At 48.3% G+C, this 18,140-nt stretch overlaps 1 protein-coding gene across 2 annotated transcripts in view; it reads left to right on the forward strand.

The window, feature by feature from the left end:
* The window catches only part of CHM (CHM Rab escort protein), a 126,505-nt gene that overhangs the window by 85,237 nt on the left and 23,128 nt on the right, over positions 1-18,140 (forward strand). For both annotated transcript variants that reach the window (XM_040325042.1, XM_040325043.1), the window contains exons 10-12: positions 8,801-8,905; positions 10,962-11,025; positions 11,153-11,249. In XM_040325042.1, the coding sequence (XP_040180976.1) occupies positions 8,801-8,905; positions 10,962-11,025; positions 11,153-11,249 (266 nt within the window). The remainder of the gene's footprint in view (positions 1-8,800; positions 8,906-10,961; positions 11,026-11,152; positions 11,250-18,140) is intronic.

Here is an 18,140-nt window from a genome sequence, read left to right on the forward strand (position 1 = left end):
ATATATTTCCCACCCCTCGTTTTTTGACACTGCTTGGGGACGTCCCACTTGTCAAGATTTAAGGAGCTGTGTCCGTCCATGGACGATAAGAGAAAATAGGATTTTTTGTACTCACCGTAAAATCCTTTTCTCTGAAGTCCATGGACGGACACAGCTCCCACCCCTCCTTTTTAGGTTTGTACTGCTTGTTACGAACTGAGGCTGCAAGCTGCAGTGAGGAGGGTTATGTCTGGAGGGACCGCCCCCTGGGCGGGGCTGTTCAACTCTGTTAATGTAACATGTATTTAACTATTTAACATGTTTCTGCCTAGTCCTCTCCTGTAAACAGGGAACATAACCCACTTGTCAAGATTTAAGGAGCTGTGTCCGTCCATGGACTTCAGAGAAAAGGATTTTACGGTGAGTACAAAAAATCCTATTTTTGCATTGATAAATGTCCCCTGGGGCAGAACCCGGGTCCCCCAAACACTTTTTATGGCAATTCAATGCATATAAGCTTTTTAAAATGAGCACTTTTAATTTTTCATGTTAATCTCCCATAGACTTTTAAACGGTGTTCCACGGCTTTTGAATTTGCCGCGAACGCCGCATAATGTTCGCTATTCTGCGAACAGGCGAACAGCCTGCATGTTCGAGTCGAAATTACGTTCAACTCGAACATCGGGCTCATCCCTAGTCTCAACAGTTGTAATTTGGTGTATATCAATATTATTTTTGTTGGCTTGCTGGTACCATTGCTATGGGCTTTCTGGCTCTCCTGGTCATTATTGTTGGGGGGTGGTGGTGTTGGTATGTGTGGTGTATGCATGTTTGGGGTGCTTGTTTTTGGATACCCTTGTTAATGCTGTTTAACCACTTGAGGACCGCCTCCTGCACATATACGTCGGCAGAATGGCACGGCTGGGCAAATGTACGTACAGGTACGTCCTGTACTAGTACCCAGCCGTGGGTCGCAGGCGCGCGCCCGTGACCCGGTCCGAATCTCCGGGACCGCGGGACTCACGGAACCGATCGCCGCTGGAGTCCCGCGATCAGTCCCCGGAGCTGAAGAACGGGAAGAGCCGTGTGTAAACATGGCTTCCCCGTTCTTCACTGTGGTGGCAGCATCGATCGTGTCATCCCTTTTATAGGGAGACACAATTGATGATGTCACACCTACAGCCACACCCCCCTACAGTTTTAAACACACTTCAGGGAACACATAACCCCATCAGCGCCCCCTGTGGTTAACTCCCAAACTGCAATTGTCATTTTAAATGCATTTTTTGCTGTGAAAATGACAATGGTCCCAAAAAATGTGTCAAAATTGTCCGATGTGTCCGCCATAATGTCGCAGTCACGAAAAAAATCGCTGATCGCCGCCATTCGTAATAAAAAAAAATTGTTTTCATAAAAATGCAATAAAACTATCCCCTATTTTGTAAACGCTATAAATTTTGCGCCAACCAACCGATAAACGCTTATTGCGATTTTTTTTTTTAACCAAAAATAGGTAGAAGAATACGTATCGGCCTAAACTGAGGAAAAAAAAATATTTTATATATTTTTGGGGGATATTTATTATAGCAAAAAGTTAAAAATATTGAATTTTTTTCAAAATTGTCGCTCTATTTTTGTTTATAGCGCAAAAAATAAAAACCGCAGAGGTGATCAAATACCACCAAAAGAAAGTTCTATTTGTGGGGGGGAAAAAAAGGACGCCAATTTTGTTTGGGAGCCACGTCGCACGACCGCGCAATTGTCAGTTAAAGCGACGCAGTGCCGAATCGCAAAAAGGGGCGCAAGGTCCTTTAGCTGCATTTTGGTCGGGGTCTTAAGTGGTTAAGATGTTTTGGTGGCGCTGCATAGCCATAAAGTAGTATACTCTTCACCTATATCTTCCTATTGCTTTTTTTTGTGGTGTACTTTTGTAGGTAGCGATTTTTTTTTCACTTTTGTTGCATACTTTTTAGTGCATTTTATAAAAAAAATAAAAAAATTTAACACCATAAAAAATAAAATAATACAATGATAATATTTTTTGGTATAAAAATAATTTTAACATATTATAATAAAATAGACATTTCTTATAATAATAATAATAGAAATATTTATATTATTACTATTACTATTATTATTAATATAATATGAATGTTTCTAATATTTCTAAATGTTACAGCAGATTATTATTTTTTAAATCGGTGTATATATCTGCTCGCCGTGTTGCGTTCTCTAAGCACGGACCAATAAAGATCAGTCTTCTCATTCTCCATTTTTTTATAACCTTAAACAGAAACTATTACGGAATGTAGAGCGTCTCCTCAGTTACAGTAAACGGAACGGGTCGGCGGTTGACACGCGGAAACATTAATGTAAAAATAATGTACAGACGGAGATTATTCCGTGTTTCGATGTTTGGTATCATTTGCTCGTTCTATAAAATACATTCTGCCGAATGACTCTCCTAAAGGTCGTCGCCATTAATACCGAAGGGAATGTAACTTGATTGTGTTCCATTGGGAATAGATGGGAATGGTGCGGGGGACTGATGGAAGCAGCTCATTACTATGGAAATACAAAATAAAGTGACAGTTGTATGACACATGCGTCTATAATGGGGGGGGGGGGGGTTTTCTGAAATGTGACACCAGTTCTTGCGCTCTTCGGTGGCGAGATGTTCTGTCTGTTTGGTTCATGTTGGACTGTAGCCATACTTCATACATGGAAGATGCCCAGAACTCTGCCCTCCTAACTAGCACACGTCACATTTGCACAGTCATACCGGCTTCCCCTCTTGGACTGAAACGGCTTCCTCTGATTTGATTGCACACTGTGAGCTTCTCACAATGTGCATTAGAAGCTGCAGCGAGTCAGATAGAACCCAAGTAATTTCCAGGCTGGAGGACGTCCAACATCTACCTTTCCGTTCCTTCAATCATGGAGCCACAGCATAACATGGGGCAGTCTGCATGCAAATGAAGCCTGCCTAGGAACGCCCACTCCTCCAGACTAACGCCCACCCAGGTTGAGGCACCTGATCTAGACCTTTCCTCCCCAGCCTTGACTGTACCTGGCCCACCTGTTAACTTAATTGGATTTCAGTTCAATCATGGAGGCTCAGCAGTACATATGGGCATTATCTAAGAAAATACAGCTTGCCCAGGACCGCCCACTCCTCCAGATTAACGCACACCCAGGTTGACACCCCTGAGCTAGATCTTTCCTCTTCTGATCTAGATCTTTCCTCACCAGCCTTGACTGGCCCGGCCCTTTCCTTCATTGGATTAGAGTTCAGCTCAATTATGGGGGCTCAGCCGTACATGTGGGCGTTTCTTAAGCAAATACAGCATGCCCAGGACCGCCCACAACTCCAGATTAACGCACACCCAGGTTGACACCCCTGAGCTAGATCTTTCCTCCCCTGATCTAGATCTTTCCTCACCAGCCTCGACTGTCCCTGGCCTGGCCCTTTCCTTCATTGGATTATAGAGTTCAGCTCAATTATGGGGGCTCAGCCGTACATGTGGGCGTTGCCTAAGCAAATACAGCCTGCCTAGGAACGCCCACTCCTCCAGACTAACGCCCACCCAAGTTGACACCCCTGAGCTAGATCTTTCCTTTGGCCCGGCCCTTTCCTTCATTGGATTAGAGTTCAGCTCAATTATGGGGGCTCAGCCGTAGATGTGGGCATTTCCAAAGCAAATACAGCATGCCAAGGACTGCCCACTCCTCCAGATAAACGCCCACCCAGGTTGACACCCCTGAGCTAGATCTTTTCTCCCCTGATCTAGATCTTTCCTCACCGGCCTTGACTGTCCCTGGCCTGCCCCTTTCCTTCATTGGAATTTAGTTCAGTTCAATCATGGAGGCTCAGCAATACATGTGGGCGTTACCTAAGCAAATACAGCCTACTTAGGACCGCCCACTCCTCCAGACTGACCACCCAGCATGGTAATTTTGATATTTGCATAAACCCTCCCACTGCTTGCATCAGGGCTGAGGCAGGGTGCCGAGGTCTTTTCATGCTATGTACAGCACCCTGCGTCCGTTAACTCCTACACTATCCGAAACATTTGGTCGCCCAGTATTGCCATTCTGCTTGGCACCCATACACCCCCTGCTCTCATCACCCCACGAGAGCACCCCTCCAGCTCCCACCCCCACAACCCAACAGATCGCCCCATTACTTGTAGCCCCCTCATTCTCTACATTCCACCACCCCCGCTCCCATTAACACAACAGAGCACCCCTTTCCTCATAACCCCCCCTCCCTCAGTCTAACCACTCCAGTGGAGGTTCCATAACCCCAGCAGAACACCCCTTTCCTCATAACCGTAACATTCTCACTCCTCCAGTGGTGGCTCCATCACCCCAGCAGAACACCCCTTTCATCATAACCCTTCCATTCTCCCTACTCCAGTGGTGGCTCCATCACCCCAGCAGAACACCCCTTTTCTCTTAACGCCCCATTCTCATCACTCCAGTAGGGGATCCACCACCACCACATTCATCACCTCAACAGGGTTCCTTTTTCCTTATAATCCCCCATTCTCAACATTCCAGTAAAGATTCAACCACCCCCACTCTCATCATCACTCCAGCAGAGCACTGCTTTCCTTACCCCGACCCCCCCCCCCTACCCCCCATTCCATTTTCACCAGATTTCCACATTGCAGCCAATTTAAAGGTATTGGCAGGAATTTGGGAAGTGTTCCCCCTCATCCTTACTATTGCCAGCACAACCACCACCCCCACTCTTGGCACTACATACCAGAGCCCCCCACTCTTTGATGGCCCACGTCCCCACTATCACCACCCCAACAACAAAGCACCGCCTTTCCTCATAGACCCCCTTTGTCAGCATTCCACCACCCCCACTCTTATCAACCCAACGGACCACCCCTTTTCTAGTTACCTCCAGTAGAGTTTCCACCACCCTTGCTGTCATCACCCCAAAAGAACACCCCTTTCCTCAAAACTTCTCCCCATTCTCAGCACTCCACTGGAGGTTCCACCACCTTAACAGAGCACCCCTTTGCTCATAGCCCCCCATTCTCAGCATTCCACCACCCCCCACTCTCAACAAACCACCCTTACCTTGTAACCTCCAGTAGAGTTTCCATCACCCCAACAGAACACCTATTTTCTCGAACCCCCCCCCCCCCCAATTCTAATCGCTACTCTAGAGGTTCCACCACACCCACTCTCAGCCCATTGGAAGAGCACCCTTTTGCTTGTAAACCCCACCACCCAATAATTAGCACTTTGCTAGAGGTTCCACCACACCCATTTTCACCAGTTTGCCACATGGCAGCAACATTTTCCATTTCTAACTACTGCCAGCACCAACCACCCTCTCTTGGCACTTTTTCACCCTACCAGAGCCCCCTACTCTCTAATGGGCCCCCCTTTCTCACTATAACCACTCAACCAGACCACCCCAAGGCTCTCTGCATCACCCCCCCCCCCCCACGCCATAGGCGTGCGCACAGGGTGTGCCTGGGCACACCCTAATCACCCTATGTGGTGCAGATTCCTACCCTTGATATTTTTCCATGCCCCCTAATGGGGCTTCTAAAAAAAAATTAAACTGGTAAAAAATAATAAAAAATGTAATAATAAAAATAAAACTACTGATACTGTCCACTGCCCTACTGACCAATCTCTGCCCTACTGACAACGTCTATTGCTCTACTGATGCTGTCAGTGTATATACACACATGCGCGAGCGCACGCACACACACACACACGCATATGTGTTTGATATTTGGAATGCACACCTTAATGCAATAGGCTGTGCACACCTATTCCCCCCACCCCTCGATCTTTCCACTCTAGTTAAACTTCCTGCCCTGCCCCCACCGCTTGGGCAGCAACCCCCCCACCCCCACCACCACTGTGCCTGCATAGCACCCCCCCCCCCCCCCCCAAATTCAGGAATGGGCACACTTTTGCTGGTACACTTTAAAAGAGCCGATGTGTTTTTAGAAGTAATTGTTTCAGGAAAGCTAGACCCGATCAGGGCCTTGTACAATTTAAATCTTTTCCCTGAAGACCTCATTGAAAGAGTTCCCTTGTGTCAGCCCAGCACAGGCGGCCCGTGTCGCGCCAAAGGCCACGCTCGCCTCATTTGTGTGATTAACGTTGGCGGTTCGCGTCATGTGTAAGTACACGGCTATTATCCAATTACGGCGCCAGTCACATAGGAAGGATGAGGCCTCGCCGCGACCCCTGACACCTCCTGCACCCGCGCATCGCTTAGCGTTGAAGTCGGATGTCGTCTAAGCGTGTCACATTAACGGGAGTGCGTCTGATGTCATCGCCGCGCGGGAGCTTGATCTATATGTCTGCTGAGAGGGCCGAACACCCCGCCGCATCTCCCAAATTAATCTTTTCATTTTATGTCGGTACAAAATGGCAGGGACGCGGCCCTCGCTGCCCGTGTCATGGACGGCCAGGAATTATTTCACTCCGGAATCAGCTGCGAGTTATTGTAACATATATTCAGCCCTTTGTCTTCTATGGACATCAAATCACTTCTCGTTTTATATATTTTTATTTATTTGCTTTTTTTTTTTTTTTACATTTGTAGAATATAAGTAGTAACTTTTTTATTTAATTTTTTTTTATTTTTATTTTGTTACCACTTGCCTACCAGCATAATTAAAAAAAATGTACTTGTAATGAAATCTGCATTTTATTGCTGAAAAATTACTTTAACCACTTGCTTACTGGGCACATATACCCCCTTCCTGCCCAGGCGAAATGTCAGCTGACGGCACTGCGTCTCTTTAACTGACAATTGCGCGGTCGTGCGACGCGGCTCCCAAACAAAATTTACGTCCTTTTTTTCCCCACAAATAGAGCTTTATTTTGGTGGTATTTGATCGCCTCTGCGTTTTTTTTATTTTTTGTGTTATAAACCAAAAAAGCGCGTCAATTTTGAAAAAAAACACAATGGGCCAGATTCAGAAAGAAGTTACGCTGGCGTATCTATTGATACGCCGCGTAACTTCTAGGATGCTCCGGCGTATCTTTTTTCTGTATTCAGAAAACAAGATATGCCATAATTTTGCTAAGATCCGACTGGCATAAGCCTCTTGCGCCGTCGTATCTTAGTTGCATATTTCCGCTGGCCGCTAGGTGGCGCTTCCGTAGATTTCCGCGAGGAATATGCAAATTAGGTAGATACGCCGATTCACAAACGTATGTCCGCCTGGCGCATTTTTTTACGTCGTTTACGTAAGCCTTTTTCCGGCATAAAATGTTACCCCTGCTATATGAGGCGTACGCAATGTTAAGTATGGACGTCGGGCCACCGTCAAATTTTCTACGTTTTATGTCGTTTGCGTAAGTCGTTCGCAAATAGGGCTGTGCGTAAGTTACGTTCACGTCTAAAGCATTGACGATTTGCGGTGTAATTTCGAGCATGCGCACTCGTAAGAAACGTCAAATACGTGGGGTCACGATTAGTTGGCATAGAACACGCCACCCCAACCAGCCTCTTTTGAATTAGGCGGGCTTACGCCGCCCGATATACGCTACGCCGCCGTAACTAAAGGCGCAACTTCTTTGTGAATACAGTACTCGCCTTTCTAAGTTACGGCGGCTTAGCATTTCTGAGATACGCTACGCCCGCCTAAAGATAGGCGCCTGTACGTGAATCTGGCCCAATATTTTTAACTTTTTGCTATAATAAATATCCATTTTTTATTATTATTATTTTTTTCCCAGTTTAGGCCAATACGTATTCTTCTACATAAAAATCGCAATAAGCGTATAGTGACTGGTTTGCGCAAAAGTTTTAGCACCTACAAAATAGGGGACATAATTATGATTTATTTTACATTTTTTACTAGGAATGGCGGCGATCTGCGATTTTTATTGGGACTGCGACATTGTAGCGGACACATCGGACACTTTTTTGGGACCATTCACATTTTTTACAGTGAACAGTGCTATAAATATGCATTGATTACTGTATAAATGTGACTGGCAGGGAAGGGGTTAACCACTAGGGGGCAGGGAAGGAGTTAAATATGTATACCTGTATTGTGTTCTTACTGTAGGGGAGGGGGGTGACTGGGGGAGGTGACCGATCTGTGTCCCTATGCACAAGGGACACAGCATCGGTCTCCTCTCTCCCTGACATGACGTGGATCTCTGTGTTTACACACAGAGATCCACGGTCCTGCTCAGTTACTGGGCAATTGCGGGTGCCCGGCAGCCGCCGGGCACGCGCACTGTGTTCCCAGTAACGCCGCAGCGGCGCGCGCCCCCTAGCGGCTTTAAAAGACGAGGACAATTGAGCTGGTAGCTGAGTGGTTAAACCCCCTCAAACTGTTATTTTTATTTGCCTAAAGTAGAGGCTTTATAGAATAACATGGTGGTAGTTTTTTTTTGTATTTTTTTATGTTGCATATTTATGCAACTGTCAAACAAACATTTTGAATATTAGTGCAAACATACACAAAATAATACCTAATTTTTTGGGTAAAATATAAAAGATGAGGTTGCATCAAGTAAATAGATTCCTAACATGTCAATCCTTTAACCACTTCAATACCCGCGTATAGACATATGACATCCACAAGGTGGCGCTGCCATATGACGTCATACGATGTCCTCGGGCCTCCCGGCCACTAGGTGCCGACGCGCGTGCCTGGCGGCTACGATGTCCGCCAGGTACCCGCGATCGGCATTTACAGAGCCAGGGACGTGGATCTGTTTGTGTCTGTAAACGTTCCTCTTCTCCAGCCCAGAGGTGTATGTGGATTTAATGATGATCGGTATGTGATGTGCGGAACTTTTGTCTCTACAGGTGTACGGCCGTCATTGACAGCAGCGGGAAACGCATCAGCTGTAACTATGTCCTTGTAGAGGACGGCTACCTGACGGAGGAAACCTGCGCACAGGTACAGTACAGGTAAGAAGCCATTAGAAGAGGGGGAGGTCTGGACAGCCGCACGCCAATATAAACGCCAAGTCGACCGATTGATCAAATTTGTACTTTCAGCCTGCCCATTAATGGTTCAAATCTTGGCTGGTTCCTGCTGAACTAACTGGCTGAGATTTAAACCATCTATGGGCAGCCTAATGCCTAGTAGACACGGTCCGAATGTCGGGTGACTTCAGCAGGTTCAATAAAAAAAACAGCCGACATTTAGCACAAGTGCATGGAAGCCGGTCTGACGGAAGCCAGCCCTGCATGCTGGAAAACCGAACAGCTCTCTCAGCCAATGACCAGAGTGTTCTGGCGGAGGGGCCGTTGGTACAGTGGCTCCGACCGGAGCCAACAGGTTTTTTTTTTTTTTATTCAACCTGGTTTGAACGGAAAAATAAAAACTCATGGTGTGTACCAGGCTTAAGGTGATTGTAAACACTCGCTTTTTTGTATTAAAAATTACAAACATGTCTATACTTACCTGCTCTGTGTAATGGTTAAGCACAGAGCAGCCCAGATCTTCCTCTTCTGGGGGTGCCTTGCTGGCGCTCCAGGCCCCTTCTCTTTATCTGGTGCCCCCACGGAAGGGCCGCTTTCTATGGGGCCACCCCTGCGGGTTCACTCCCGAGTCAGCGGGACTTGGCCCTGCCCCCTGCTCCCGTGTCACAGCTTTTGATTGACAGAAGCAGGAGTCAATGGCTCCTGCTGCTATCAATCTGTCCAATGAGGAGGGAGACAACAGCTTTTCTTTTACTTATATTTTTTTTTATAAATTATGCTAATGGGAACATCTAACAAATATAGGGCGGGTGTGATCCCAATTCAGCTGCAAAAGTGGATATACACTTTAACGGAGAAAAAAATATTTCTTCCTCCTTCTCCTCCTCCTCCCTCTCCTACTCCTCTCTTTCCTCCTCCCTTTCCTCCTTCTCCCTCTCCTTCTCCCTTTCCTTCTCCCTTTCCTTCTCCCTTTCCTTCTCCATCTCCTCCTCCCTCTCTTTCTCCTCCTCCCTTTCCTTCTCCCTCTCCTCCTCCCTTTCCTTTTCCCTCTCCTCCTCCCTCTCCTTCTCCCTCTCCTTCTTCTCCATCTCCTCCTCCTCCCTCTCTTTCTCCTCCTCCCTTTCCTTCTCCCTCTCCTCCTCCCTTTCCTTTTCCCTCTCCTCCTTCCTGTCCTTCTCCCTCTCCTCCTCCCTTTTCTTCTCCCTCTACTTCTCCGCCTCCTCCCTCTATTTCTCCACCTCCTCCCTCTCCTCTTCCTCCCTCTACTTCTCCGCCTCCTCCCTCTCACTCTCCTCCTCCTCCCTCTCCTCCTCCATTTCCTCCTTCTCCCTCTCCTTCTCCTACATCTCCTCCTCCTGCTCCCTCTCCTCCTCCCCCTCTCCTCCCTTTCCTCCTTCTACATCTCCTCCTCCTCCTCCTCCTCCTCCTCCTCCCTCTCCTCCCTCTCCTCCTCCCACATCTCCTTCTCCTCCTACCTCTCCTCCTCCCCCTCACTCTCCTCCTCCTTCTCCTCCTCCTTCTCCCTCTCCTCCTACCTCTCCTCCCCCCTCACTCTCCTCCTTCTCCTCCTCCTTCTCCCTCTCCTCCCCCCCTCACTCTCCTCCTCCTCCTCCTCCTCCTCCTCCTCCTCCTCCTCCTCCTCCTCCTCCTCCTCCCTTTCTCCCTCTCCTCCTACCTCTCCTCCCCCCTCACTCTCCTCCTCCTCCTCCCCTTTCTCCTTCTCCTCCCTCTCCTCACTTTTCTCCTCCCTCTTCTCTTCATCCTCCCCTTTCCTCCTCCTCCTCCCCCCTCTCACTCTCCTCCTCCTCCTTTTCCTCCTCCCCCCCCCTCACTCTCCTCCTCCTCCTCCTCCTCCCCCCCTCACTCTCCTCCTCCTCCCTTTCCTCCTCCTCCTCCCTCTCTTCTTATCCATTTAATTGCTTTTCTCTGCACTCCATCCAGTTTCATGGTATCCTTTTTCGTCAACTGGAGGCCAAAACGGTACTGTGATTTCAGTTTAAATAACGTTTTTTACTGATTTATTTTTTCCATTCTGCAGACAAATCTCTCGCGCCGTTCTCATCACTGACAGTTCTGTGCTAAGATCGGAGTCTGACCAAGAGGTACAATCAATATTTTATTTTTTTCTTTCATTTGTATAGAGCGTTTCCCGTTCACCGGGGGCCACATGGCTGATCAGTGTGAATGATTTCTAAATTAGATCACTGAAGAAATGTCTTTGTCCTCCAGATATCTGTACTGACAGTTCCCTCAGAGGACGGACATCAGAATGCCGTGTACATGACGGAGCTGTGCTCCTCCACCAACACATGTATAAAGAACACGTGTAAGTACTGCCATTATTTATTGTGGTGCTTAAATCTTTGTACATTTCTACACTATGGTATACCTGTGCGGGGGCCGTGTTTGCCCACACGGGGGATGGACAGCCTCTGTGCCCCTCAAACGCTGCCACTGTGCCCCATCAATTGCTGCCAGTGTGCCCCATCAATTGCTGCCAGTGTGCCCCATCAATTGCCGCCAGTGTGCCCCATCAATTGCCAGTGTACTCATCAATTGCCGCTACTGTCCCCTTTCAAATGCTACCAGTGGGCCCATTAATTGCCGCCACTGTGCCCCATCAATTGCCGCCACTGTGCCCCATCAATTGCCGCCACTGTGCCCCATCAATTGCCGCCACTGTGCCCCATCAATTGCCACCACTGTGCCCCATCAATTGCCACCACTGTGCCCCATCAATTGCCAGTTTACTCATCAATTGCCGCTACTGTCCCCTTTCAAATGCTGCCAGTAGGCCCATCAATTGCCGCTACTGTGCTCATCAATTGCCAATATGCCCATCAATTGTCAGTGTGCTCATCAATTGCCGCCACTGTGCCCCGTCAATTGCCGCCACTGTGCCCCGTCAATTGCCGCCACTGTGCCCCGTCAATTGCCACCACTGTGCCCCGTCAATTGCCACCACTGTGCCCCGTCAATTGCAGCCACTGTGCCCCATCAATTGCCGCCACTGTGCCCCATCAATTGCCGCCACTGTGCCCCATCAATTGCCGCCACTGTGCCCCATCAATTGCCGCTACTGTGCTCATCAATTGCCAATATGCCCATCAATTGTCAGTGTGCTCATCAATTGCCGCTACTATGCCCCATCAATTGCCGCCACTGTGGCCCCATCAATTGCCGCCACTGTGGCCCCATCAATTGCCGCCACTGTGGCCCCATCAATTGCCGCCACTGTGGCCCCATCAATTGCCGCCACTGTGGCCCCATCAATTGCCGCCACTGTGGCCCCATCAATTGCCGCCACTGTGCCCTATCAAATGCTGCCGATGTGCATCGCCCGGCACTTACCCGTCTCGCAGCGGGTCACGGTGGTGTCTTCTACGTCCAAGGTCCTCGATGTCTTCTCCCGTCCCTCTCTATCAGGCGTCCAATCACAGCGCCTGTTTCAGCCAATCAGGTGACAGGTAACAGACCCGAGCACCTGATTGGCTGAGAGGCGGGACAGTGTTATGAAAGCGATTTAGTCGCTTTCCTAACACAACGCTGAGTGAACAGCGAGCGCCCAGCATGGGGCCCGATGTTCACCATTTTGGACGCCTATTGGGGGGTGGCAGCGGCGACCATAGATTCATGCATTGTATGAATTTATCTATGGTGAGAGAGGTGGCAGGAGAGAGGGGGCGGCGCCCGTGTGCCCTCTATGAACGCACCGCCACTGGCGCATGAATAATCCATCCGGCTGGCTGGCTGTACCCAAGTTGATCGATCAATCAACTTGCCAGCGATGTCCGCTGGGCACCCGCGATTGCCCGCAATCAGGGCAGGACAGTGGATCTGTGTGTGTAAACAGAGGACACATATCGAACACATACCCCTCCCCCTACAGTTAGAACACACTTTAGGGAACATATTTAACCCCTTCCTCGCCCCCTCGTGTTAACCCCTTCCCTGCCAGTCACATTTATACAGTAATCAGTGCATGTTTATAGCACCGTTCGCTGTATAAATGTGAATGGTCCCAAAAATGTGTCAAGTGTCTGATATGTCCGTCGCCATGTCACGGTCACAATAAAAATCGCAGATCGCCGCCATTACTAGTAAAATAAATAAAAATGACATAAATCTATCCCCTATTTTGTAGACTCTATAACTTTTGCGCAAACCAATCAATATACGCTTATTGCGATTTTTTATTTTTTTTACCAAAAATATGTAGACGAATACGTATCGGCTTAAACTGAGGAAAAAAATCGTTTTTATATAGATTTTCTGGGGATATTTATTATAGCAAAAAGTAAAAAATATTGCTTTTTTTAAAAAAAATTTCGCTCTATTTTTGTTAATAGCGCAAAAAAAAAAACGCAGAGGTGATCAAATACCAAGAAAATAAAGCTCCATTTGTGGGGGGGGGGGGGGGGGGGGGAAGACGTCAATTTTGTTTGGGTGCCACTTCACACGACCGCGCGATTGTCAGTTAACCACTTAAGACCCGGACCTTTAGGCAGGTAAAGGACCTGGCCAGTTTTTGCGATTCGGCACTGCGTCGCTTTAACTGACAATTGCGCGGTCGTGCGACGTGGCTCCCAAACAAAATTGGAGTCCTTTTTTTCCCACAAATAGAGCTTTATTTTGGTGGTATTTGATCGTCTCTGCGGTTTTTATTATTAGCGCTATAAACAAAAATTGAGCGACAATTTTGAAAAAAAAACAATATTTTTTACTTTTTGCTATAATAAATATCCCCCAAAAATATATATAAATTATTTTTTTTCCTCAGTTTAGGCCGATACGTATTCTTCTACCTATTTTTGGTAATAAAAACGCAATAAGCGTTTATTGATTGGTTTGCGCAAAATTTATAGCGTTTACAAAATAGGGGATAGTTTTATTACATTTTTATTTTTAATTTTTTTACTACTAATGGCCGCGATCAGCGATTTTTTTTTTTTCGTGACTGCGACATTATGGCGGACACCATTCGGCCAATTTTGACACATTTTTGGGACCATTGTAATTTTCACAGCAAAAAATGCATTAAAAATGCACTGATTACTGTGAAAATGACAATTGCAGTTTGGGAGTTAACCACAAGGGGGCGCTGTAGGAGTTAAGTGTGACCTTATCTGTGTTTCTAACTGTAGGGGGGTGTGGCTGTAGGTGTGACGTCATTGATTGTGTTTCCCTATATTAGGGAACACACGATTGATGACGCCGCCACAGTGAAGAACGGGGAAGCCGTGTTTACACTCACCTCTCCCCGTTCTTCAGCTCCGGGGAGCGATCGTGGCACTCCAGCGGCGATCGGATCCCGCGGCCGCGGAGCTTCGGACCAGTTTGCGACCCACGGCTGGGCACTTAAAGAGGACGTACCTGTATGTGCTTGTGCCCAGCCGTGCCATTCTCCCGACGTATATGTGCAGGAGGTGGTCCTTAAGTGGTTAAAGTGACGCAGTGCAAAAAAGTGATCCGGTAAGGAAGGGGGGGTAAATTCTTCTGGGGCTGAAGTGATTAAGAGAGGAACTGGTGATGACATCCAGGACCGAGCAACAAAACCATCCCAGATAGGAAGACCGTTCCAAAAACGCAAAAGAGGCCAAGGAAGAACCAAGACAAAGGACAATGGAGGGGGGGTGGGGGGGATAGATGTTCATCTGCATCCATAATTCTAGAGAACGGCAAGTAGAGAGATAAGGCGATAGACCTAAATGAGCGGACAACTCGAGGATGACTGTAGAATTAGAGAGACAAGAGATCCCTTCAGCAATATTGTAGAAATCAAAGGAGCCTAAAAGAAAACAAGAATATTCGTGGTGAAAGGTAAGGTCATCAAGGGTCTAACAAAAGCAAAAGAGATCAAAGATAACAAAGAACATGCAAAAGTAAAAAAAAAAATTCCATCCCCGAAACCTCTAGGGTACGGGGGTTAGGAGCCGCAAGTAAAAAATGGTCAAGCAGCTTGGTGATCCATATAAAATGTTCATTAAGGACATAAAATGCAGCCAACGCATGTCAGAGAAAAGACTGCCAACCTTCTACGAGGTTTAACCACTTCAGCCCCGGACCATTATGCAGCTAAAGGACCTGGCCAGTTTTTGCGTCGCTTTAACTGACAATTGCGTGGTCGTGCGACATGGCTCCCAAACAAAATTGGCGTCCTTTTTCCCCCACAAATAGAGCTTTCTTTTGGTGGTATTTGATCACCTCTGCTGTTTTTTATTTTTTGCGCTATAAACAAAAATAGAGCGACAATTTCGAAAAAAATTCAATATTTTTTACATTTTGCTATAATAAATATCCCCCAAAAATATATAAAAAAATGTTTTTTCCTCAGTTTAGGCCGATACGTATTCTTCTACCTATTTTTGGTAAAAAAAAAATCGCAAAAGCGTTTATCGATTGGTTTGCGCAAAATTTATAGCGTTTACAAAATATGGGATAGTTTTATGGCAATTTTATTAATATATATTTTTTTTTTTTTTACTACTAATGGCGGCGATCAGCGTATTTTTTTTTTTTGTTTCGTGACTGCGACATTATGGCGGACACATCGGACAATTTTGACACATTTTTGGGACCCTTGTCGTTTTCACAGCGAAGAGTGCTATAAAAATGCACTGATTACTGTGAAAATGAAAATGGCAGTTTAGGAGTTAACCACGAGGGGGCGCTGTAGGGGTTAAGTGTGACCTCATGTGTGTTTTCTAACTGTAGGGGGGGCGGGGCTGGACGTGTGACGTCACTGATCGTCTTTCCCTATCAGGCAACAGACGATCAGTAACACTGCCACAATGAAGAATGGGGAAGGTTTGTTTACACTCACCTCTCCCCGTTCTTCAGCTCCTGTGACCGATCGCGGGACACCGGCGGCGATCGGGTTCGCGGACGTGGTCACGGAGCTTCGGACCAGGTTGCGTGCGCTACAGCTGGGCTCTTAAAGGCGACGTACATGTACGTGCCTGTGCTCAGCCGTGCCATTCTGCAGACGTATATCGGCGTTAGGCGGTCCTTAAGTGGTTAAGCATACAAGATGTCGTCGTGCTTACAGGACCACTGTTCTGTCAAGTTCTCCAACCTGTCAGAAACGCCAACCGCCTAACTTCCGGAATATTTAACCAGTTCCGGACCAGCTCCTGTACATATACGTCGGCAGAATGGCACGACTGGGCAAAGTAACTTGTGTCTATATATATACGTCACTTTGAAATTCGCCCCGTTACCATGCCCACGGGGCCCGCGGACTCGATATCTGCCCAAAATGGTCCGGGGCTTAAGTGGTTAAAACCAGCAGTAATTGGAGTTTTTTTGACAAATTGGTGGTTGGACACAACACTGGCACCTGAATAGAGTCTGGCGCAGGATATTATGAGCGGAGATTGTTACTCGGCTCCGATACTAACCAACAAAATGGCCGCCTCTGAGGCGGCGACTACTTTGTACTCGTTATCCGCTGTGCTGTCAGGGATGGTGGGAACACCTCATAATGGGCATAGCGGGTGTACAGACCCGGGAACTCAGCACAGGGATGGTGGGAACCCCTCATAATGGGCACAGCTGGTGTACAGACCCGGGAACTCAGCACAGGGATGGTGGGAACCCCTCATAATGGGCACAGCGGGTGTACAGACCCGGGAACTCGGCACAGGGATGGTGGGAACCCCTCATAATGGGCACAGTAGCTGTACAGACCCGGGAACTCAGCACAGGGATGGTGGGAACCTCTCATAATGGGCACAGCTGGTGTACAGACCCGGGAACTCAGCATAGGGATGGTGGGAACTCCTCATAATGGGCACAGTAGCTGTACAGACCCGGGAACTCAGCACAGGGATGGTGGGAACCTCTCATAATGGGCACAGCGGGTGTACAGACCCGGGAACTCAGCACAGGGATGGTGGGAACCCCTCATAATGGGCACAGTAGCTGTACAGACCCGGGAACTCAGCATAGGGATGGTGGGAACTCCTCATAATGGGCACAGCGGGTGTACAGACCCGGGAACTCGGCACAGGGATGGTGGGAACCCCTCATAATGGGCACAGTAGCTGTACAGACCCGGGAACTCAGCACAGGGATGGTGGGAACCCCTCATAATGGGCACAGCGGGTGTACAGACCCGGGAACTCAGCACAGGGATGGTGGGAACCTCTCATAATGGGCACAGCGGGTGTACAGACCCGGGAACTCAGCACAGGGATGGTGGGAACCCCTCATAATGGGCACAGCAGATGTACAGACCCGGGAACTCAGCACAGGGATGGTGGGAACCCCTCATAATGGGCACAGCAGATGTACAGACCCGGGAACTCAGCACAGGGATGGTGGGAACCCCTCATAATGGGCACAGCAGATGTACAGACCCGGGAACTCAGCACAGGGATGGTGGGAACCTCTCATAATGGGCACAGCAGGTGTACAGACCCGGGAACTCAGCATAGGGATGGTGGGAACCCCTCATAATGGGCACAGCAGGTGTACAGACCCGGGAACTCAGCACAGGGATGGTGGGAACCCCTCATAATGGGCACAGCAGGTGTACAGACCCGGGAACTCAGCATAGGGATGGTGGGAACCTCTCATAATGGGCACAGCGGGTGTACAGACCCGGGAACTCAGCACAGGGATGGTGGGAACCCCTCATAATGGGCACAGCAGGTGTACAGACCCGGGAACTCAGCATAGGGATGGTGGGAACCTCTCATAATGGGCACAGCGGGTGTACAGACCCGGGAACTCAGCACAGGGATGGTGGGAACCCCTCATAATGGGCACAGCAGATGTACAGACCCGGGAACTCAGCACAGGGATGGTGGGAACCCCTCATAATGGGCACAGCAGATGTACAGACCCGGGAACTCAGCACAGGGATGGTGGGAACCTCTCATAATGGGCACAGCAGGTGTACAGACCCGGGAACTCAGCATAGGGATGGTGGGAACCCCTCATAATGGGCACAGCAGGTGTACAGACCCGGGAACTCAGCACAGGGATGGTGGGAACCCCTCATAATGGGCACAGCAGGTGTACAGACCCGGGAACTCAGCATAGGGATGGTGGGAACCTCTCATAATGGGCACAGCGGGTGTACAGACCCGGGAACTCAGCACAGGGATGGTGGGAACCCCTCATAATGGGCACAGCAGGTGTACAGACCCGGGAACTCAGCATAGGGATGGTGGGAACCTCTCATAATGGGCACAGCGGGTGTACAGACCCG

Source organism: Rana temporaria, chromosome 9 (genome assembly GCF_905171775.1).
Source record: "Rana temporaria chromosome 9, aRanTem1.1, whole genome shotgun sequence".
Classification (NCBI taxonomy): domain Eukaryota; kingdom Metazoa; phylum Chordata; class Amphibia; order Anura; family Ranidae; genus Rana; species Rana temporaria.